The following is a 25,422-nucleotide window of genomic DNA, read 5'->3' as shown; positions in this document are numbered from 1 at the left end:
CTGTAGTCCCAGCTATTTGAGAGGCTGAGGCAGGAGGATGGCTTGAGGCCAGGAGTTTGACTCCAGCCTGGGCAACAGAGTAAGACCCTCAACTCTTGGGGGAAAAAAAAAAAAAACCAGAGGGGATAAATGAACTGAACAGATATTTCTCAAATGAAGACATATGAATGTCCAACAGATAAATGAAAAAAGCGCTTGATATCTATAATCATCAGGAAAATGCAAATTAAAGCCATAATGAGATAACAACTCACACCTGCTAGAATGTTTATTATCAGAAAGAGAAAAAAACAAACAGTTTTCATAAAGAAGTGGCGAAACGGGGAGCCTGGTACACTGCTAATGGGAACATAAATTAGTACAGCCATTATGGAAGAGGGTATGAAGGTTCCTCAAATATCTAAAAATATTCTGGGACAATGTTTTATTAAAAGAGAAGAAAAGAAAAGAAATTTTAACTAAAAAAAAATAAGAAAAAATTTAAAAACAAAATTACCACATGATCCACCAATCCCACTTATGTGTATATAGTCAAAGGATGTGAAATCAGTATGTTGAAGAGATAGCTGCACTCCAATGTTAAGTGAAGTTTTATTCACAATAGTTTAGTTATCAATTCAACCTAAGTATCCATCAATAAATTAATAAAGAAAATGTCGTATATATAGGCAGACCTTGGAGATACCATGGGTTCCATTTCAGACCACCACAATAAAGCAAATATTGCAATAAAATGAGTAACACAATTTTTTGTTTCCCAGTGCATATACAAGTTATGGTTACATCATACTGTGGTCTATTAACTGTGCAATAGCGTTATGTCTAAAATGAGTGTACATACCTTAATTAAAAAATACATCATTGCTAAAACATAACAATCACCTGAGCCTTAAGCAAGTCATAATTTTTGCTGATGGAGAATCTTGCCTTGATGTTACCAGCTGCTGACTGATCAAGGTAGAGGTTACTGAAGGCTGGGATGGCTATAGCAATTTCTTAAAATAAGGCAACAATGAAGTGTGCCACATAGATGGACTCTTCCTTTTATGTAAGATTTCTCTATACCATGTAATTCTATTTGATAGAATTTAGAACTTCTTTCAAAATTGGAGTCAGTCCTCTCAAACCCTGCCAATGCTCTATCAACTAAGTTTACAGACTATTCTAAATCCTTTGTTGTCATTTCAACCATGTTCACTGCATCTTCACCAGGAATAGATTCCACCTTAAGAAACCACATTCATTGCTCATCCTTTAAGAAGCAACTCCTCATCTGCTGAAGTTTTTTTTTTTTTGTTTGTTTGTTTTTGAGACAGGGTCTCCTCCTGTTGCCCAGGCTGGAGTGCAGTGGTGTGATCATAGCTCGTTGCAGTCTTGACCTCCTGGACTCAAGTGATATTCCTATTCAGCTCCCTGAATAGCTAGGACTACAGGCACATAACACCAAACCTACCTAAATTTTTTTCAGAGATGGGATCTATGTTGCCCAGGCTGATCCTAAACTCCTGGCCTTAAGCGATCCTCCCACCTCAATATCCCAAAGTGTTGAGATTACAGGGATGAGCCATCGTGCCTGGCTCTGCTGAAGTTTTACCCTGAGATTGCAGCAATTCAGTCACATATTCAGGTTCTACTTTTAATTCTAGTTCCCCTGCTATTTCTACCATATCTGCAATTACTTCCTCTACTGAAGTCTTGAACCTCTCAAAGTCATCTGTGAAGGCTGGAATCAACTTCTTCCAAACTCTTGTTAATGTTGATATTTTGACCTCCTCCCATGAATTACACATGTCCCCAATGGCATCTAGAATGGTGAAGCCTTTCCAGTGGTTTTCAATTTACTTTGTCCAGATCCATCAGAGGAATAACTATCTATAGCAGCTATAGCCTTATGAAATGTATTTCTGAAATGATAAGACTTAAAAGTTGGAAGCATTCTTTGATTCATGGACTGCAAAATGAATGTTGTGTTAGCAGGCATAAAAACTATATTAATCTCCTTGTACACCTGCATCAGAGCTCTTGCATGAACAGGTCACTGTCAATAACAGCAATATTTCGAAAGGAAATCTTTCTTCTCAACAGAAGGTCTCAACAGTAGGCTGCAAATATTCAGTAAATTATGCTATAAACAGAGGTGCTGCCATTGGGCTTTGCTGTTCCATGTGTAGAGCGCAGGCAAAATAGGTTTCACATAATTCTTAAACACTCTAGGATTTTCAGAATGGTAAATGGGCATTGGCTTCAACTTAGTTACCAGCTGCATTAGCCCCTAACAAGAGTCAGTCTGTTCTCTGAAGCCAGGCACTGACTGCTCTCTAACTATGAAAGTCCTAGATGGCATCTTCTTCCAACAGAAGGCTGTTCCATGTACTTTAAAAATCTGTCCTTTTGTGTAGCCACCTTCATCCATTATCTTAGCTAGATCTTCTGGAAAACATGCTGAAGCAAGTGCTGAATGACGTAGAAGCTTCAGCATGTTATCCATAAGACCTAGCTTCACCTTGTACTTGTAGTTTACGGAGAAGGCTTCTTTCCTTAAACCTCATGGACCAACCTCTGCTAGCTTCAAACTTTAATTGTGCAGCTTCCTCACTTCTCTCAGCTTTCATGAAATTAAGACGAGTTACAGCCTTGTTCTGGATTAGGCTTTGGCATAAGAGAATCTTGTGGCTAGTTCGATCCATCTAGACCACTCAAACTTTCTCCACATAAGCAATAAGGCTACCTTGCTTTCTTATCATTTATGTGTTCAATGGAGAACGTTTAGTTTCCTTTGGACCTTGTCCTTTGCATTTACAATTTGGTAAACTGTTTGGCACAAGAGGCTTAGCTTTCAGCCTATCTCGGCTTTCAACATGCCTTCCTTACTAAGCTTAGTCATTTCTAGCTTTTGATTTAAAGGGAGAGATATGCAGCTCTTCCTTTCACTTGAACACTTAGAAGACATTGTAGGGTTGTTAAACTGTCCTAATTTCTATATTGTTATGTCTCAGTGATTAGGGAGGTCTGAGCAGAGGGAGAAATACAGGGGAATGGCTGATCAGTGTTGTAGCCACAGTACACACAACATTTATTGATTAAATTCATTGTCCTACACAGGCGCAGTTCATGGCACTCCAAAACCATTATAATAGTAACAAAGATCACTGATCACAGATGACAGAAAAAGTTTGAAATATTGTGAGAATTACCAAAATGAGACACAGAGACATGAAGTGAACACATGCTGTTGGAAAAACGGTGCTGACAGACTTGCTCAACAAACGGTTGCCACAAAGCTTCAATTTGTAAAAACTGCTGTATTTGCAAAATGCAACCTAGCAGAACACAATAAAAAGGAGTATGCCTGTATATACACTGGAGTACCAGTCAGCCTTAAAAAACGAAATCTTGTCATTTGCAACAACATGGATGAACCTGGAGAACATTACAGTAAGTGAAATAAGCCAGTCATAGACAAATATTGCATGATCTCACTTATCTGTGGAATCGAATACAATTGAAATCAAAGAAACAGAGAATAAACGGTATTTGCCCAAGGCTGGGGACAGGATGAGAAGGGAGACATTGGTCAAAGGGTAAAAAGTTTCAGTTAGGAGGAATACATTTTTGATATCTACTGCACAGCATGGTAGCTACCTTTAATAATAGTGTATTGTATATTTCGATATTGCTAAGAGAGTACATTTCAAATATTCTTACCACAAATATTTTACATATCTGAGGTGATGGATATGTTTAGTTTGACTTAATCATTCCACTTTGTATACATATATCAGAACATTACTTTGTACCCTATAAATACATACAATTTTAATGTGCTAAATTACAATCTAAAAATTTTAAAGAGAATTTGGCCTGGCAAGGTGGCTCACGCCCATAATGCCCAGCACTTTGGGAGGCCGAGGCAGGTGGATTGCTTGAGGTCAGGAGTTCAAGACTAGCCTGGCCAATATGGTGAAACCCCATCTCTATTAAAAATACAAAAATTAGCCAGGCGTGGTGGTGTGCGCCTGTAGTCCCAGGTATTCGGGAGGCTGAGGCAGGAGAATCAGTTGAACCCAGGAAATGGAGGTTGCAGTGTGCGGAAATCACACCACTGTACTCCAGCCTGGGTGACAGAGCAAGACTCTATCTCAAAAAAGCAAAAAAAAAAAAAAACTAAAAAGAATTTGATTTAGAATTTTCAACTTTACTTTTTTCAAAGCTATATGCAAAATGAGAAAAAGAAAATAGAGAGAGAAACAAAGAGACAGAGACATAAGGTACGAGCAAGAGACTGAGACCAAGGAGCAGAGGCTAAAAGGCTAAACTGCAAAGTCCCAATAACACTTTTTAAACCTATAGTTCCAATAATGCTGAAAGTCAGCTCTATTTCTTGAACTTCCCGGGAGATGAGCCAAAAAACATGCTGTTTTGTCTAAGTGAACTTAAGTGAGATTTCTCTTACTTTGAACTCTCTAAGACAATGTTATTTTCTGGTACCTACAATAATCGTTTAATAAGAATCTATTACGTTATGCTAAGACAGTTCAAAGTCTAAGATAGTTCAAAGTAAGAGAACTAACAGTATCTGAAATACAGCACTAAATATAGAATACATGAAATATACTAAACTAATATCTGAAATACATATTTTATCAGTAGTTTTAAGTGTGGGTAAATTTACACTTTCAATATTCTGTACTCTGTGAAATATTTAAAATTTGAGAATGTATTATAACACAAATGTCATTCAATGTTTGGTGGAAAAACTGAATTTAGATAAATGTCAAAAAAAAGGAGAGAAAAGACAATCTAAAGAAGAAATTAAAGAAAATGAAACAATACTAATTTGCCTTGAACATATCATGCATTTAAAAACATAACACAGAACATCTCCAGTATGTTTCTTCATTAACTCCTTTTGCCTACCACTAAAAATTCCAATGTTTTAAGCAAAGATTATGACAAAATAAACATTTTAACAAATAAAGGAAACTTAAAATGTGTTAAATATGTCATCATTATCATTTTTGGGTAAAAACAAGTTTAAAAACTCCCAAGTCTCTCATTTTCTACTCGCTTTATTTCCCTTTAATAGATTACTATCAAAATCACCTTGGTGAAGGAGTTGAGCTCGATAGGCTGGAAGGGAAGTTGTAAGAAAGGTATGGAGTCGAACAGCCAAAAGAAATTTTAACCCACATTCATCAAGAGTTTCTCCACCTGCAATGGGAGAAAGGGGAAGCAATGTATTAAAAAAAAAAAATTGTAAGCAAAAGAACACCCAATATAGGCATATAACATTCTTAACCTGACCAAGAAAAAAGTTATCAGTGTAAAATATTTTCTAACATTTATCTTTTTCTACAGAATTTTACATTACAGAAAAAATAGTATAAACAATTGGAAAAATAATAAAGAAGAGAATAAAGAGAATCTGATACTCTTTATAAACTGACCTCTTCTGACTGAAATCTTATTTAAATTAAAATGTGACTGATTTTTGAACAGTTTAACCTTTTCTGTGGCACATGTACAGTATTATCTTTAACCAATACAGTTTGTTCGAATCATACATCCACCCCAATAATCTGCTGTTAACACTGGGAGAAATAGTTCTATGGTGGGAGGGCCTGATATTTTTTCCTTGAAGCAAAAACTAAAAACATAAAACACCTATAACATATTCACATCAAAAATAGTATCTACTAGTAATATCTCTAAAAGTGTCAAGATTCATAACCAACTTAATTTTTCTTAAATTTAAATTTTGTTATTATATTAAATTTACCCTATATTTTCCTTTCAAGTTTCATTCAAAGGGATACTGATGTATATATGGTCTACAAGGCTCAATTTGTTCATTTCAGAACTTACTTGAGATTTTATGGGAAACTGTTCATAACTCGGCAGTATTTTTTTTTTAAATGCTCTCTGGGTGAGGAAAAGACCTAATTACATTATGCTTTTCTAGGTAGGAGCATATATTAAGGCTAATTTTAAAAAAACTCAATGTTTTAAAAACCAAATTATAATTGTTAATAGTGGATTATTACAAAATGAGGGAAAAAAAACCCAGAAACCACCTTTTATTTTTAGGTACCTAAAATAATTGTTTAATAAGAAACTGTTAAATTTTGCTAAACTCAGAAAGATTCAGTTGGATCTTTTATACTATTGAGCAGAAAATTAGTAAAAATGAACGGCATAATGAGTCTTTGTGCACTTGCTCATAGTACTATGATTTACAGGATAAATAGTGCATATTAAGAGTTTGCTGTTTATGATAGTCTCGGGGGGAAAAAAAGTTAAAACTGCTGTGAAGGTAGCAAAGATGTTTCCAAAAAAAACCTTCATGGTATTTTTTTTTAAGAGACAGGGTCTTGCTCTATTGTCCAGGCTGTAGTGCAGTGGCACAATCAGTTCACTGCCAGCTCAACATCCTGGGCTCAAGCATCATCCCACCTCAGCCTCCTGAGTAGCTAAGACTATAGGCATGAGGCACCATATCTGGCTAATTTTTTTTTGTTTTCATAGAGATGGGGGTCTCAACTATGTTGCCCAGACTGGTCTTAAACTCCTGGGTTCAAGTGATCCTCCTGCCTCAGCCTCCCAAAGAGCTGAATTTACAGGCATAAGCCCCTGTGCCTAGCCAATGGCATCATTTTAATAAAAATTATTTAAAATTATTTTCTGTGAAAATAAGTAAAAATGTTATCAGTACGGAGTTTAGTTTTACCTTGGCTTCTGTCTCGGCTTTCTCCAATATCAGTGCTTGTAGTTGCAATTGTATCTGCTAAGGCCATCAAAGACATCTGCTCCATCCGGCTGAGTCCTGGTAAACTAGAATGAAGTAAGTGGCCAGAAAGAACCTGAGCATGCTCAGGTCCAAAGTAAGTCGGACTGTACTGTGAAAGGTCAATAACTCTAGGCTTTGTATTTTCTTCATCTGTCTCTAACATATGAGTATCAGTCATTAGAAGTTGAGTCTGAAAAAGCTCATCATAACTTTCTTTTGATAATTGGTTTGATTTACTTAAGGTACTCTCATTACTAGATTTCTCCAAAGATGAGTAACAGCTATCATCATCTGCTGCAAGTAAGGCATATAAAGGAAGTGGAGGAACAGAATCTATTTCTGTGTAATCTGTATTTTCAGCCTTGTTGAATGCCTGGGGGTCTCTGGTAGTGCTTCCACTAGCACTGATTGTGAGAGACCTAAGGCGGCGTTCATGATTAGATTCAGCTTCATTCAGAGCCACAACTTCCCCAGCAATGCACTTAACAAGATGGGACAAGATGGCCTTGGCTCTCCGAACTTTACCAAGATCCATGAGTTCCAAAAGCTGCAAGGGATGATACTGAGGTAGAGTCGGGGAAAGTACATGAGCTGCTTCAAAAAGACCTGAATCTTCCATATCCACTGAAGGAAAGAATGCAGTTTTCTTTCCACAGATTTTCTGTGCAAGACTGGTCATGGATCGAGTCAGAGTTTTCTTTGGAGGATGTAACCCAGAACTGGAGTTACTCTGTTTTATTAAACTTGTTATAGATGGAGTGCTCCCACTGTACGAATCTGTTATAACAGGTTCTTGTTTAGAAGATGGCTGCCATTGGGAATACACATGCATTTCACAGTCCATTCCTACCACAAGGATGCCATCCCGGACCCACGATAAAGAAACAGGAAAAGGTGGGGAGCCATCTACAGAAGAAACTAGGTCCACACTTCGTAATAGTACAAATTTAGAAAGGGGCACAACTTTGGTACTCTCCCAGAGAGGAAACACCAGGGTTTCCTTACCAGTTTGGTCTTGTACCTTGCCAGCCAGGGGTCCATACATAAAAAGTTTTGATCCAATTCCTACAGTCAGGATATGAGAACCGTCTTCTCTAGACATCCAATCTAAGTGAACTAAATGCTTTGTGTTTGATGTGATATTCTCTTTACTAGATAAATACATGTCTTGTTTATTATAGGCCACTAAATTGCTATCAACACTAATGCCAGAATCCAATACTGTGCTTAACTCATCTAAATGAATTGTCTGTTCAAGGACCCAACATGAACCTCCTGTTGACTCACATTCAAAAATACTTACATGCATCACAAAGTCCTGGGAAGATCTACTATTAGATGCAGGCTGCTTATAAGCTACTGCTAAACGATTTGTATGTGCACAGCTAACTTCTACAGGCCTACCAGGTACAGTTATACTACTATTGCTCTGAAGTCCATCTTCAATAAGTAATGGCCATTCTTCCCAAATGTATGCAAGATCAATTTTTCCATTCTTTGATGTGGCAGATTCTCCATCTGTTACTCTGCATCTCCAGAATCTTACTTTCTCATCTGAACATGAAGTTGCCAATAAATAAGGAGCACTGCATGCAGGATATATAGAAGATGAACTCAGATGTCCTAAAATAAAAATAATCCGTTAACAAAATGTCAAATTTGGTTAAATACTTCTGTTTTTATGTACTTACGATTTTAGTCTTTTGTATTAACTACTATAAATATGAACAAAATCAAAGGGGCATCTTGGCTGTATGTTTTTTAAACTGCATAATAGCCTATATTTATTTAAGTTAAAAAGGGGCAGCAAGAATAGTAAGAAAGAGGCTTTTAATGACATCAGAAAGGTATATAAAAAGAAAGTATCACCAAAACCTAGAGTTGAAAGGGAACTCTGAGATAATTTACTTCAATTCTTGAAGGTTAAACATCTTGGGCCTAAATCAAACAACTCAGGCATAGGCAGAATTTAATTCTAGTTAATCCAGAATTTGTTTCACAGCTCTTTGCTAGTTTTATACATTATAAATCTAATTTTAAAGGTATCAATGTATTTTTTTAAATTTGTCAACACTCACTGGCTCCTTCTCTTTCACATTTTTCAATATAAATGTGAATGGCCTATGTTTACTTAAGTACTGAATGGTCACTTTACAGGGCCCTTCATGATTGAGGTATATTTGCCATAACAAATGCTGAGAAGATTCCTAACTACAACTTAACATTTGCTTAGACTTAAAGTAATCATGCACTATTAGTTTCCTAAAACAGAAGCCTTGATTTGTATTTTTGATTAGTATTCTTGATGCTCCAGAACAGTGGTTCTTGACCTTTTGCATGCATAAGAATCACTTTAAAGGTTTGTAAGTCCAGGCCACTGGGCCCCATCCCAGAGTTTGAGATTCAGTAACCCTGGGTGGCCCAAGAAATGGAGTGGCCAATTTCTAACAAGTTTCCAGGACGCTGATGCTGCTGGCCTGGGGACACTTTGAAAACCACTGCTGTAGAATAAGGATAATAAATATATAGCAGAAACCACGCAATCAGAATCATGGCTCCAGGCAGCTATTGCCAATACCATCAAAGTCTGCAAATAAAGTACAACTTAGTTACCATCTCCGCTCTAGAAACTGTCCCTTTGTCTTCCCAAAAAGACAAAGAAAATTTGTTTTAGAAATCAATATTTAAGACTAGAACTGGCTGATAAATGTCAGAGTAATCTGAAAACATAATGAGAACTATAAGTCTTCAATTTAGGGTACTTGAATATATTATTTCCATTTCTAGTTTTGTGTGGATTTAAGAGGTAGTTGCAGCACCTATTTTTAAATACCTGGTAAATACTCATGTGTTACAAAATTAGTCTCTTTTCATAAAATTTACAAACCTGCTGATGGCTTAATACTTATTATCTCAACTCCTTCTGGTAAATGCAATTCTTGGCTATAAACCATTTCTGAAAACAGAGTCAACCTGCTGGTACTCTGGAGATTTGCTCTGCAAGCCTGATACTTTTGTGAAAAAGGAGATAGGATCTTCTCTGGAGAAGAAGAATAATGTTCTTCTGGCTGCCAAGCTGCTTCAGATAATTTTGTATCTACTTTTTCATCTACAAAACATAAGAAAAGAACCAAAAACTGAGGCAGGGGAACCCTATAAATATTACGATTGCTACATTTTACAATCCAAAACTGCCTTGTAAAAGATAAAATAGTAAACATATTAATATGATTCTTCACAGAAAGAAAATAAGAAAAGCTTTTTGAATTAATTGAATAATCTACAGTTATCACCATTTAATGAGAATGGCTTTAAGAAATATGTCCCAAATTATCTAATTTTGTGTAATTTGTTAACTTACACCTATTAAAGTTACACAAACACACACACAAAAGACTCACCTAATGAGACAGGAATTGACTTTAGATGTAAATTCCACATGTGTAACAGTGAACGGTTGTCTTGAGTGCATTCTATTACAATTAGGTAGAACTTCTCAGAAAATCCATTAGGTGAGCTGCCTGTTGGTATTAATGATATTTTTCACTGTTACTATGTGTAAAAGAGACAACTTGCTAAACATGCCAAGTTAAAATAATTGGACTTTAAAAAAAGAAAATTAAAAACTTTTACCTAAGGCTTCAAACACAAGTGGCATTATAAAATATATTCAAATCCTTTACCACATGAATTTGTATTAACTTAAAATTTTTACAATAATATGTATGCTATTTCATGTTTGAATTGATAGGTTTACAGTCATCATCATCAAATTGTTCACAAAGATTAAACCATAAGAAGTAGGAAATTTCTAAACAGACAGGAACTATGTAATATATACTTCAACTCAACATATCATGATGAAATGGTGGTGCCAAACATTTTTCAAATGAATAAGTTCTATAATGGATGACTTCATGATATTTATCCAATGGCCAAACTATAAGTTTTCATTATAAAACATATCATTCAAGAAAATTTGTCTTCGCCCAAATTGCATAGTTTACACAGCACACGAGTTGCTCAAAATAAACATATCTTTTTAAAATACATCAGAAAAATCAATGATTTATTATTGCCTGAAAAACCTTTTTAACAATAGATTTTAATCCAAGTTTTCTTCATTATAATCTATTATTCACTATGTGCACAATTAGGTAAACGAAAATTACATTAAAAAGACAAAATAAATCGTAGAACATGTAAAACATGAGAAAGCAGGTATTATTAGAGCACAAAGACTTTGCCCTTTTATAAATTTGCATAGCAAAAAAATTAAAAAAGGTAACCATAAATGTTTTAAATCATCTTGTATTGAGAGACTAAATGAAAAGGTAACTTTGGTAATGTATTCTAAGTTAGGCATCCAAAATACAGAAATTAAGAGAAAAGGATAAAGATTATAACAAAAGTAAACAGAATAGAAATCAATCCTAGTTTTGATAATTTCACTAACAACAAAAAATGCTCCAATAATGAAAATATTTGTAAAACATTTTTCTTCTTCATAATAGAGCAAAAGATATGAAACCATAACTCCTTAGGTATTTTCTAGGAAACTCTAATAATGAACATAATAGTTTTTGGGTAAAAGTAAAAATTTCCTGAATATTTTAAGAAAAATCTTAGCCTTAAAGAGAATTAAAATACATTAAAAATTGAAGAATCCGAAAAAAGCAAATGCTAGAATACAAGAAGAACACAGAAAAACTCAACCTTATTATGCAAAGGAGGGTAACTTCTTTTAAAAGTTTTAAAGAGACTTAAATTGTTAACAATATTAACATGTTCATTAATAATTTAATATGAAAAGGATAGTTTTGCTTATACAATAAATAATCTTATCTCTTACGCCTGATATCTTTAATCCCCATTTTTAGCATACTTCCAACATGTTCAGAGTTTTAAAAAACACATAAAGTGTATTTGCACAGCTCATTAACTCAGAGAAAACTGATAGAAGACTAAAAGCAATGGTAAGAAATTAGATGTCAACATAAAAGTGCAGAACTCTAAGGAGTACTTCTCATAAAAGAAAAATGGAAAAGGTGGCAGAAAGACATGATGTAAAAGAGAAGAAAAAAGTCTGAACAAATGGAGAAGATATTTAACATATGAATCTTGATAACTTCTTTGTGCAACAGGCACATACTGTATAATTGATTTATAAGATTGTGATATTCAAGAATGCCATTTTTGAGTTTGGTTTGGCTCTGTAATCGCAAGTGATGACCAAGAGACTGTAGCTTTATTTTACTCAGTGTGCCTTCATGTAAAGTGTTGATGAGAGGAGTTTAACATTTTAAAAACTTTTATTATAAAAGCATTAATTAAGACAATTAGTTTTTAAATTAAGGACCTTCTAGCTTGAAGTTTTAAGCTACTTCTTTAAATTATAAATTTTCAAAAGGCAGGAGGTCCGTAATATCCAAATGGATGGGTAGGACCCCATCCATGCAAAAAGCTCTCATATGTTAATAATAAAGCATTTCTATTATGCAGTTTAAAAAACATACAACCAAGATGCCCCTTTAATTTTGTTCGTATTTATTACCTGGTTAAGAATAAAAAGATACTCATATTTACGATAAATATTTAATAAACAAACCTACCCCAATTTTTACTTCAAATAGACAATGTAAAGCATTTTACCAATTCATCTTTATTAACTGCCTAACATACTGTACATAGTATTTCTCATTCCATAAACAATTCTTCCTTACCTGCATTAGATAAAATGCTGTCTTTGCCAAGGCTTTTCTTCTCAAGGTTATTCAAAATGAAGTCTTCTTGAAAAACATGAAGCAGTTGGGTTTTTCTGCCATGCTGAATATAAATAAATATCAACGTAAGTTGACCTATGTGTTATTTACCTAATGCTAAATAGCCAGAAAAATAATACTTCATAATGAGATATTTAAAGGCAGAATAAGAAGTCAAAAGTTCAGCAGAACGTAAGTGTATGGCACCTCCATTAGATTAAACAGATGAATATAAAAATTTAGGTCAAGATGATTTGCTTTCATTACAATGAGTCTTTATAAGTAAGAAATAATATCCACCAATGTTTTTTATTTAGCCACAAATTGGAACCTAGTTTTCTTTTCAGTGATTTTCAATAACCATGGATGAGGAACCTAACACCACTTTATTAAATCTAATGGTAATATGATAATATTTATAATATGTTTGAGTCAAAGTTTGAAAATTTATTTGGCTGTGAATATAGTAATGAGGATAATTTGTTTTCTAGTTTGAAGTCTAGGAAGTACAATATACAATAATATGTTATCTATTATGTGATGAGTTAATTACTGAATCTACCTGTAAATATACAGCAAATTTTCAAATTACATTAATATATAGATTTTATGCAAAATGCTTTCATAAACTTTTTTTTAATATACCTCCCCCCCAAAATTAATACTTACAAGTTTGGTAATGGGATCTAATGCAATAATGCATCCTGGCCTGGCTGTTGATTGTTGACTGACGATGTTAAAGACTTCACCAACATATTTCTGTTTTTTTTAAAAAAATTTACAATTTACTAAACAATTCATATGCAAATAAGAGTAAATAACAAAATTTCAGGCCTAACAGATAAATAACAATAAAATTCAAGTGGGCCTAAATATAGTCCCTTTCAACTATAAAAATTCTAGGTCTTTAGTCTTTATAGGAATTAACAAACGAATGAAAAAGCATTACAGCTCAGTTGGTACAGAGAAAAATAAAAGTAATGCTTGATAACTGTTAAGGAAAAAAATTACATCCATAAATGCGAAAAATTGATTTCAATCTCCTAGAAATGTTCTAATAATTAGTGCTTTTTAAACATTAATTTTGAGATAGGAAGAATAGAGCTAAAGAAACAAGATTACATACTATTCAAATATGCTGATCTCTTGAGCCATTCATGTCCTGACTGCTTTAGTCAAGGTCACACTGCTAAATTCAGTGGTCTATTTTCAAATCTTTATCAGACTTCCTTTATCAGCAGTATCTGATCTTGGTAATCATTCCTTCTTCCTCCTTGAAATATTTTTTTTCTTTTGCCTTCCATTATATACCACATTCACCCTTGTATTTCCACCCTACTTTTAACAGAGCATTCCAGCATTCAATCTTTAATTTTTTTTAACTTTCATTGTAGGTTTGGGAGTACGTGTGCTAAACTCATGTCACAGGGCTTTGTTGTACAGATTATTTCATCATCCAGGTACTAAGCCTAGTACCCGAGAGTTATTTTTTCTGGTCCTCTCCCTCCTCCCAACTTCCAACATGAAGAAGTCCCCAGTGTCTGTTTTTCCATTCTTTGGGTTCATGAGTTCTCATTATTTAGCTCCCACTTGTAAGTGAGAACATGCAGTATCTGGTTTTCTATTCCTGTTAGTTTGCTAAGGATAATGGCCTCCTTAAAGAATGGCCTCCATAAAGAAGTTGCTTTATGAATGCCAGCTCCACCCATGTTCCTGCAAATTACATCATTTCATTCTTTTTTATGGCTGCACAGTATTCCATCGTGTGTATGTACCACATTTTCTTAATCCAATCTGTCACTCATGGGCATTTGGATTGATTCTATGTCTTTGCTATTGTGAATAGTGCTGCAATGAACATTTGCCTGCATGTGCCCTCACCACAGAATGATTTATACTCCTCTAGGTACATAGCCAGTAATGGGATTGCTGGGTCGAAAGGCAGTTCTGTTTTTAGCTCTTTGAGGAATCACAGTACTGCTTTCCACAACGGTTGAATTAATTTACACTCCCATCAACACTGTGTAAGTGTTCCCTTTTCACTGCAACCTCATCAGCATCTTTTTTTTTTTTTTTTTTTTTTACTTTTTAATAATAGCCATTCTGACTGGTGTGAGATGGTGCCACATTGCGGTTTTTATCTGCATTTCTCTAATGATCAGTGATGGAGCTTTTTATCATGTTTGTTGCCACACGTATGTCTTCTTTAGAAAAGTGCTCATGTCCTTTACTCACTTTTTGATGGAGCTGTTTTTCTCTTGTAAATTTAAGTTCCTTACAGATGTTGGATATTCAGACCTTTCTCAGATGCATAGTTTGCAAATATTTTCTCCTATTCTGTAGGTTGTCTATTTACTCTGTTATGATTGCTTTTGATGTCTTTGTCATGAAATCACTGCCCATTCCTATGTCCAGAATGGCATCGCCTAGATTGTCTTCCAGGGTTTTTAGAGTTTTAGGTTTTACATTTAAGTCTTTAATCCATTTTGAGTTGATTTCTGTATATGATGTAAGGAAGGGATCCAGTTTCAATTTTCTACATATGGCTAGCCAATTCTGCCAGCACCATTTATTAATGGAATCCTTTCCCCATTGCTTGTTTTTGTCAGGTTTGTCAAAGATCAGACAGTTGTAGGTGTGTGGTCTTATATCTGGATTCTCTATTGTGTTCCATTGGTCAATGTGCCTGTTTTTGTACCACTACTATGCTGTTTTGGTTACTGTATCCCTGTAGTATAGTTTGAAGTCGGGTAACATGATACCTCAAAGCTCTGTTCTTTTTTTTACGATTGCCTTGGCTACACAGCCTCTTATTTTGGTTCCATATGACTTTTAAAATAGGTTTCTCTAGTTCTGTGAACAATGTTGTTGGTAGTTTGATAGGAACAGCATTGAATCTGTAAATTTTTGGGCCATACTTTGGGCAGTATGGCCATTTTAATGATATTGATTCTTTCTATCCATCAACATAGGATGTTTTTCCCATGTGTTTGTGTCTTCTCTGATTTATCTGAGCAATGTTTTGTAATTCTCATTGTAGAGATCTTCCACCCCCCTGGATAGCTGTATTCCTAGGTATTTTATTCTTTTTGTGGCAGTTGGTAATGGGACTGTCTTCCTGAATTGGTTCTCAGCTTAGCTGTTGTTGGTGTATAGGAATGCTAGTCATTTCTTGTACATTGATTTTTGTATCCTGAAACTTTACTGAAGCTGTTTATCAGATCTAGGAGCTTTTGGGCCAAGACATAGGGTTACCTAGATATAGAAACACGTCATGTACAAACAGTGATAGTTTTACTTCCTCTCTTCCTATTTAGATGCCTTTTATTCCTCTTTCCTGATTGCTGTGGCCAGCACTTCCAATAATATGCTGAATAGGAGTGGCAAGACAGGGCATCCTTTCCTTGTGTCAGTTTTCAGGGGGAATGCTTCCAGCTTTTGCCCATTCAGTATGATGTTGGCTGAGAGTCTGTCAAAGATAGCTCTTATTATTCTGAGGTATGTTCCTTCAACACCTAGTTTATTCAGAGTTTTTAACTTGAAGGAATGTTGAATTTTATCAAAAACCTTTTCTGCATCTATCGAAAAAATTATGTGTTTTTTGTCTTCAGTTCTCCTTATGTGATAAATCACATTTAATTTTAATATGTTGAACAAAACTTGCATCCCGGGAATTAAGCCTACTTGATCACTGTGAACTAGCTTTTTAATGTGCTGCTGGATTTGGCTTGCCAGTATTTTGTCAAGGATTTTTGCATTGATATTCATAGAGGATATTGGGCTAAAGTCTTCTTTTTGTGTGTGTGTGTCTGCCAGGTTTTGGTATCAGGATAATGCTGGCCTCAAAAAATTAGTTGGGGAGGAGTCCCTCCTCCTCAATTTTTTGGAATAGTTTCAGTAGGAATGGTACCAGCTCTTCTTTGTGCATCTGGTGTAATTCAGCTATGAATCCCTCAGATCCTGGGTTTTTCGGTTGGTAGGCTATTTATTACTGACTCAATTTCGGAGCTCGTATTAGTCTGTTTAGGGAATCAATTTCTTCCTGGTTCAGTCTTAGGAGGGGGTATATGTCCAGGAATTTATCCAACCCTTGTAGGTTTTGTAGTCTGTGTGCACAGAGGTGTTCGTAGTAGTTTCTGATTATTGTTTTTATTTCTGTAGAGTCAGTGGTTAACATCCCCTTGGTAATTTCTAATTGGGTTTATTTGGATTTTCTATTGGCTTAGTTAGCAACGTACTTATCTTATTAATCTTTTCAAACAGCCATTTCCTGGAATTGCTGATCTTTTGAATGGTATTTTGTGTTTCGATTTCCTTCAGTTCATCTCTGATTTTGATTATTGCTTATCTTCTGCTAGCTTTGGGGTTGATTTGTTTTTCCTTCTCTAGTTCTTTCAGTAGTGATGTTAGGTTATTAGTTTGAGATCTTTCTGACTTTTTGATGTGAGCATTTAGTACTATAAATTTCCACCTTAACACTGCCTTAGTTGTGTCCCAGAGATTCTGGCATGTTATATCTTTATTCCCATTACTTTCAGAGAACTTCTTGGTTTCTGTCTTAATTTCACTATTTACCCAAAAGTCATTCGGGAGCCTGTTTTTAATATCCATGTAATTGACTGGTTTAAGCTATTTTTTAAATCCTGACTTCTATTTTTATTGCACTGTGGTCCAACAGTGTGTTTGGTATGATTTTGGTTCTTCTGCATTTGCTGAGGATTGTTTTATGTCCAATTATGTGGTCCACTTTAGAGTATGTGACGTGGCAATGAGAGGAATATATATTCTGTTGTTTTGGGTGGAGAGTTCTGCAGCAGTCTGTCAGATACATTTGGTCCAATGTTGAGTTCAGGTCCGGAATATCTCTGTTACTCTTCTGCCTCGATGAGCTGTCTAATACTGACATTGAAGTGTTGAAGTCTCCCACTATTATTGTGTGGGAGTCTATGTCTCTTTGTAGGTTTCTAAGAAGTTGTTTTATGAATCTGGGTGCTCCTGTGTTGGTTGCATATATATTTACCATAGTTAGGTCTTCTTGTTGAATTGAACCCTTTACCATTGTGTAATGCCCTTCTTTGTCTTTTTCTAATCTTTGTTGGTTCAGAGTCTGCTTTGTCTGAAATCAGGATGGCAACCCGGCTTCTTTCTGATTTCCATTTACTTGGTAGATTTTTCTCCATCCCTTTATTTTGAGCCTATGGGTGTCATTACATGTGAGAGGGGTCTCTTGAAGACCACATACCATTGTTTTTTTAAATCCAGTGTGCCACTCTATACCTTTTACGTGGGGCATTAAGCCTGTTTACATTTAAGGTTAGCAGTGACATGTGTGGATCTGATTGTGTTATTGTGTTGTTAGCTGGTTACTATGCTGGCTTGTTTGTGTGGTTGCTTTATAGTGTTACTGGTCTGTGTATTTAAGTGGTTTTTATATTAGGTGGTAGTGATCTTTCCATTCAATATTTAGTACTCCCTTCAAGACCTCTTGTAAGGCAAACTCCCTCAACATTTGTTTATCTAAAAAGGATCTTATTTCTTCTTCACTTAGGAAGCTTAGTTTGACTAGATATGAAATTCTTGGTTGAAGACTTTTTTTTCTTTAAGGATGTTGAATATAGGTCCCCAGTCTCTTCTGGAGAAATATGGAACACTTCACAAATTTGCATGTCATCCTTGCACAGGAGCCATGCTCATCTTCTCAGTATTATTCCAATTTCAGTTTATGTGCTGCTGAAGTGAGCACACATTCAATCTATTACTTCTTAAGATGGTGTCTCTCTCTGTCACCCAAGGCTGGAGTGCAGTCATGTCATCTTGGCTCACCGCAACCTCTGCCTCCCAGTTTCAAGCGATTCTCCTGCCTCAGCCTCCCAGGTAGCTGAGACTACAGGTTCCTGCCACCACATCTGGCTAATTTTTATATTTTTAATAGATGGGGTTTCACCATGTTGGCCAAGCTGGTCTCAAACTTCTGACCTCAAGTGATCCACCTGCCACGGCCTCCAAAAGTGCTGGGACTACAGGCATGAGCCATCGCTCCTGGCTTAACGCTTCTGTTTTCTAACTATAGTCTCACCCTTGGCAATCTCATCCACTTCCACAACTTCAAATTTATATGCTGACAACTACTGTATATTTTCAGGCCAGACCTCTCTCTGAACTCCAGATACTAACCTACTGTGTCTTTTGGATGTCAAACAGGCATCTCAAAATTAACATGACCAAAGCCAGACTCTTGAATTTCCCTGCCCCTCAAAACCTGCTACTTCTACATTCTTCTACATCTCAATTCACAGCAATTCTGTTCTTCCTAATATTCAATCACAAACCTTGGGAGTCCTCTTTTTTTCTCACACACATACCGCATACAGTCCATTCATAGCTATTCAATGTTCTAAACAACATCTTGAATTTGGCCATTTTTATCATCTCTGCCATTACCACTTGCTATATTCTAAGCTCCTATTTTCCCTCTCCTGGACTACTGTAATTGGTTCCTAAATTGGTCTCTCTGGATCTACTTCCGCATCCCACGTCTAATCTATATAGCCACCAGAGGAATCATTTAAAACCTAAATCATTTCATACCTCTTCTATAGTTTCCATGTTATTCAGAGTAAAAGCTGAAGTTACCACAATGGCCTATCAGGCTTCATATGACCTGGCCAGGCTAACTTTCCGACTTTATCCCTGACTATTTTCCACCTCACATGCTCTGCTCCAGCCACAGTGGCCTTTTTGCTGTTCCTTTACATACTGTATTAGTCCATTTTCATACTGCTATAAATAAATACCTGAGACTGGGTAATTTTAACAGACTCACAGTTCTGCATGGCAGGGGAGCCCTCAGGAAACTTACAATCATGGCGGAAGATGAAGGAGAAGCAAGCACCTTCTTCACAAGGTGGCAGGAAAGAAAGCATGCAGGGGAAACTGACACTTTTTAAACCATCAGATCTTGTGAGAACTTGCTTACTATAATGCAAACAGCATAAGGGAAATGGCCACCATGTTCCTATCACCTCCCACCAGGTGCCTCCCTTGATATGTGGCAATTATAATTCGAGATGAGATTTGGGTGAGCACACAGCAATAAACCATATCAATCCACCCAAGCCCCTCCCAAATCCCCTTTTCACATTTCAAAACCAATCATGCCTTCCCAATAGTTCCCCAAAGTCTTAACTCCTTACAGCATTAACCCAAAAGTCCAAGTCCAAAGTATCATCTGAGACAAGGGAACTCCCTTCTGCCTATGAGCCTGTAAAATCAAAAGCAAGTTGGTTACTTCCAAGATACAATGGGAGCACAGGCATTGGGTAAATGTTCTGTTCCAAATAGAAGAAACTGGCCAAAACAAAGGGGCCATAGGCCCCATGCAAGTCTGAAACCTGGCCAGGCAGTCATTAAATCTTAAGCTCCAAAATCTCCTTTGACTACATGTCTTGCATCCAGGGCACACTGACACAGGTGTGGGTTCCCACGGCCTTGGGAAACTCTGCCCCTGTGGCTCTGCAGGGTCCAGTGCCTGTGGCTGCTTTCACAGGCTAGTATTGAGTGCTTATGGCTTTTCCAGGCACATGGTGCAAACTGTCAGTGGATCTACCTTTTTGGGGTCTGGAGGATGATGGTGGCCCTCTTCTCCCAGTTCCATGAGGCCCCAGTGGGGACTCTGTGGGATGCTCCAACTCCACATTCTCCCTCTGCATTGCCCTAGTAGAAGTTTTCCATGAGGGCTTCACCCCTGCTGCAGACCTCTGCCTGAACATCCAGGTGTTTCCATACATCCTCTGAAATCTAGGTGGTTGCTGCCAAGCCTCAACTCTCATCTTCTGCATACCCACAGGCCCAATACCATGCGGCAGCTGCCAAGGCTTGGGGCTTGCACTCTCTGAAGCAACAGCCGGAGCTGCACCACGGCCCCTTTTAGCCATGGCTGGAGCTAGAGCAGCTGGGAGGCAGGGCACTGAATCCCAAGGCTGCACAGAGCAGCTGGGCCCTGGGCCTGGCCCATGAAACCATTTTCCCGCCTAGGCCTCTGGACCTCTGATGGGAGGGGCTGCCATGAAGATCTTTGACATGTCCCAGAGACATTTTCCCCATTGCCTTGGCTATTAACATTCAGCTCCTGGTTACTTATGCGAATTTCTGTAGCCCCTGAATTCTTCTCCAGGAACGAGTTTTTCTTTTCTACCACATGGTCAGGCTGCATATTTTCTAAACCTTTATGCTCTGCTTCCCTTTTAAACGTAAGTTAACATAAATTTCAATTTCAAACCATCTCTTTGTAAACACATATAACTGAATGCATTCAGAATAAGCCAGGTGACCTCTTGAATGCTTTGCTGCTTAGAAATTTCTTCTGCCAGATAACCTAAATCATCTCTCAAGTTCAAAGTTCCACAGATCTCTAGAGCAGGGCCAAAATGCAACCAGTTTCTTTGCTAAAGCATTAACATGAGTGATCTTTGCTCCAGATCCCAGTAAGTTCGTCATCTCCATCAGAGACTACCTCAGCCGGGACTTCATTGTCCGTATCACTATCAGCATTTTGGTCAAAACCATTCAACAAGTCTCTAGGAAGCTCCAAACTTTCCCACATCTTCCTGTCTTCTTCTGAGCCCTCCAAACTATTCCAACCTCTGCCTGTTACCCAGTTCCAACACCGCTTCCACATTTTGCGTTATCCTTATAGCAGTGCCCCACTCCTGGTACCAATTATCTGTATTAGGCTGTTTTTACACTCTATGAAGAAATACCTGAGACTGGGTAATTTATAAATAAGTTTAATTGATTCATAATTCTACATGGCTCAGGAGGCCTCAGGACTTACAATCATGGCAGAAGGCAAAGGAGAAGCAAGCACCTTCTTCACAGGTGTCAGGAGACGGCACGTGCACAGGGGAAACTGCCACTTTTAAGATCATCAGATCTTGTGAGAACTCCCTCACTATCATGAGAACAGGATGGGAGAACTGCCCCCATGATCCAATCACCTCCCACCAGGTCCCTCCCTCAACACGTGGGAAGTATAATTCAAGATGAGATTTGGGTGGGACACAGAGCCAAACCTTATCACATACCAAACATGCTCCGGCCTTGGGATCTCTGAACTGGCTGTCCGTTTTCCCAAATCACATTCTCTTTAATAAATATCTACATATCTAGTTCCCACATCTCCTTCAGATCTTTAATCAAATAGTACTTTTTCTGTGAAATTTTCCCTGACCAGCAACTTACTTGGCAATTCCTAATTCTTCTGCAACACTGTTTCTATCCATAGTATTTTTAATTAATATATTTTTATCTGTTTTCTTCCTATCTCCCTTCACCCAAATATAAGCTCTATGATACAAATTTTTACCTGTTTTCTTCACATCTAAATTCCCATTACTTAAAAATGCCTGATAAATAGAAGACCCCCCCAAAATATATACATTTCTACTGTAATACTATATACATGCTTTGGAAAACCTTGTGTTCTGCAAAATTATGCATTAAAATTAACTTACAGAAAAAAACAGGATTGGAACAGATCACTGACATTTATGCAACTCTGTAAGCCGAGCATTAACAAATACATTAATTGGTAGTCAGGGAGATGGCTTGAATCTCCTAAATAGAAAGCTTGGTACAGCTGAAGGCTGCCTCTGGGGATACCAAAAGAAAAATCGCCAAAACCAGAAAAGTGGAAACGCTTGCTTGTTGGATGTTCCAAGACAATGCAGTTAGAAGGTTGTTATTAGGTGGGTATGAGAACAAATGTGGCCTGTCATAAGGCAAAAGCCTTACAACAATACTGAAAGAACTCTTGTCTGAACTGTAACCAAGCTAAGGGCTCTTTCTTTTCATGTTTAAGATTAAAATTCTATTCCTGTTGTTCCAGCTCCTCCTGCCTATAAAATAATTGTAGGGGGGCCGATATAACTTCTACATTATACTGTCAGTAGTCCTCATTTATCTATGAGTAAAGAAGTGTTACAGAAACATATTACAGGAGATGAGACTCTACTTTCTTTCAAAGAGTGAAAGAAATGGTTTCCTTTTAAAGGAGCTTTAAATCATTACAAGAGTACAATACAAATGTGAAAAAATAAAACAAAGATACAAATGCTTATTACAAATTATAGGTCACAATTGTAGAACATGCCCAATAAATATAAACTATCTAAAAACATAATATTATATACTTAAGCTGTTTTAAAAGACATTACTTACAGAAATTTCAGGGTTAGAAAGCTCAGATAAAAGTTTCTTAGCATCAATAACTGCTTCATATAATCTCAGATATTGTCCATCACTGGCTACAAAGCATGCACTAGGAGAGTTGCAGTATGCACCTAGAAAGTATTTACAAATATTAAAATTTCACCCTTTGATGATAATGTCAGCAAATCTAAATTACTGTAATAGAAACCAGAATACTTACCCAGACAATAACTGGGTATCAGAGTGGGCAGCCATGCCACATTGGAAAAGGCAGAAACATGAAGAGAATTAATCCGGGCAAGCTCAGAAACTCCTCCAGAAAAAGACAATGGCCCAACTGGGTCAACCCTCCACAGAATAAGCTCACTGTAAACTGCACTGGGATCCTGAAATGCCACGTCAACAGTGCTTTTATTTTGTTGTGTCAAAGAGCATTCTTCAATATTTAGAGCATCAAAAGGTTGCTTTGGGTTATCAACATCGGGTGTCCTTAATGCATTATGGTGTGATGTTGTCAGCAATAATGGTAATACTGAGTGGCAAGCTAAATCATTAAGATGAAAACGATGACCACAATATCTGGATTTGTGGGAAATACTGAGAACAGTAGAAAAAGCAGATTCCTCGGCAAAACTGACCAGCCACTGATTCAGAGAACCATCAGCATGTTTTGATATCATCATAACATTAGGCGTAAAAATACTTAATTTTAAACTATTAGATGATTTATTGTGACCAGAAGAAATAAGCATTGATGTGGAACGGGTGAGGCCAGAAGGTTTTTGTTTCCCCTGCTGAATAGCCAAGTCAACATTCTTGGTACAGGCATACATCATTATGCTTTTACAGAGAGAGTTTGCATCACCTGTGGGGAAAGCTACTGGAATTCTGGAAACAAAGGACACCTAGAATCAAGAAAGCAAGTGTTAGAACATATAAAATTATATAAAGAGGTATTAGAAAACAGTACCCACATAAACAAGGAAGTAGCTCTCCAGAAATAACAGTAGTACCTGTACTTGACGAAACATACCAGGCTGGTATTCATCCAGCCAATCCACATGCCAAACTAGCAAAGAACCATCCATGGGATGAATACTAAATAGCATATCTGCATTTTTACTCCATTCAGACAGAAGTACTTCAATCTGATGATCAATGGCAGCTGACGATAATGATGTAAAACTTGAGTTTGGTACCATTTTATCACAGCCTAATTCCTTCTTTTCGGGATTTATTTTCAGATCATCAACACCATCATCCGTTTCTATAAGCAAAAGAGTTCATGAACCAAGTAAATACAAACAGGTTATTACTATAAATTAAGAATTACCGAGCTTCTGGATAGCTGAACACATGGAGATCTCATGCCTAAGGAGAGCATGGAAGCTCCGTACCCCTTCCGCCACACCTCACCCTACACATCTCTTTATCCGTATTCTTTGCAATATACTTTAAGTAAACCAGTAAATGTAATGCTTAATGATAATGCTCCAGAGCATACTTTGAGATCTAGTTTCTTATCTACTTTTGCCCTTGCACAGATGAAAGGAGAAAACTTGGACTTTCAAAAAATAAAAGTATCATTTGTTACCATAACACCTACCAAGTAGTTCAAATTAATCGTTTACCTTTGGTGGTGAGTTTCATAGCCAGCAGCAATGCCAATATAGGACTAATTGTCAACCCAGAAAAGGGACTTGCTCCATTTTTTTTTTTTTTTTGAGACGGAGTCTTACTCTTGCCCAAGCTGGAGTACAGTGGCGTGATCTCAGCTCACTGCAACCTCTGCTGCCCGGGTCCAAGCAATTCCGCCTCAGCCTCCCAAGTAGCTGGGATTACAGGTGCCTGCCACTGCGCCCGGCTAATTTTTGTACTTTTTAGTAGAGACGGGGTTTCACCATCTTGGTCAAGCTGGTCTTGAACTCCTGACCTCGTGATCCACCTGCCTCGGCCTCCCAAAGTACTGGCATTGCAGGCGTGAGCCACTGTGCCCGGCCAAGTTATGTAAGTTTCTTAATCTGACAGTGGTATATGCACCTTATCTTCATTATAACAACACAAAATCAATCCAGCAATCTATAGATGACAATAATACTTTTATTAAACATGTGCTCAAGAAAGGGGCCTCTTTCGCCACCTTATAATAATAAAGAGCCTATAGACATAATTTATAGCCAGATCAATTGTTACATATTCTAGCGTAGAGCCTTTTCTTATTTAGTGAGATCTGGGGATATAACCAGAATGGTTCAATCTATCACAGCCCCCAAACAGTCCAGTCATCAAATATGAATGAGATTCTATTTAGTGAATCAGCATCAAACTGGTACTTTGATCCCCTTGAGCCATTAAGTATTGTACAATATGCCCAGATCTGCTTAATGAAGAAGACTCTTTTTATTTTGAAGAAGTATATATTTTTCTTCAGATTATGTTTTATCTCTTTGCCTTGAGTGTGAGGAACATAAAATGCCTTAGCAAAACTAATACAATTAGTACAAACACACACACAAATATCTTTATAAATGGATTCAAGATGAAAAACATAACAGTTTTCATATTAATAAGAAATGGGCTCTGCATTAAAAGTAACTTTGCTCCAGGAATATAAGGTCACTGAAGTTCACTGAGTAATCAGTAGCCATACAGGACTGAGTCAGT

At 36.8% G+C, this 25,422-nt stretch overlaps 1 protein-coding gene and 1 non-coding gene across 8 annotated transcripts in view; both read right to left on the bottom strand.

Moving 5' to 3' along the window:
* The window catches only part of DMXL1 (Dmx like 1), a 191,335-nt gene that overhangs the window by 98,153 nt on the left and 67,760 nt on the right, over positions 1–25,422 (bottom strand). For all 7 annotated transcript variants that reach the window (XM_063604600.1, XM_034960380.3, XM_063604601.1 and 4 more), the window contains 9 exons: positions 23,772–24,025; positions 22,979–23,663; positions 22,768–22,889; positions 13,219–13,308; positions 12,511–12,613; positions 10,189–10,308; positions 9,675–9,896; positions 6,728–8,410; positions 5,104–5,211 (listed from right to left, as the gene is read on the bottom strand). In XM_063604600.1, the coding sequence (XP_063460670.1) occupies positions 5,104–5,211; positions 6,728–8,410; positions 9,675–9,896; positions 10,189–10,308; positions 12,511–12,613; positions 13,219–13,308; positions 22,768–22,889; positions 22,979–23,663; positions 23,772–24,025 (3,387 nt within the window). The remainder of the gene's footprint in view (positions 1–5,103; positions 5,212–6,727; positions 8,411–9,674; positions 9,897–10,188; positions 10,309–12,510; positions 12,614–13,218; positions 13,309–22,767; positions 22,890–22,978; positions 23,664–23,771; positions 24,026–25,422) is intronic.
* Positions 18,186–18,292, bottom strand: LOC112439877 (U6 spliceosomal RNA). Its single transcript, XR_003028110.1, has one exon. It is a non-coding gene; the product is annotated as a U6 spliceosomal RNA (small nuclear RNA).

This window comes from Pan paniscus, chromosome 4, assembly GCF_029289425.2.
Source record: "Pan paniscus chromosome 4, NHGRI_mPanPan1-v2.0_pri, whole genome shotgun sequence".
Taxonomy (NCBI): Eukaryota; Metazoa; Chordata; class Mammalia; order Primates; family Hominidae; genus Pan; species Pan paniscus.
The sequence above is the reverse complement of the archived record's forward strand: the minus strand, read 5'-3'. Positions and strand labels throughout refer to the sequence as shown.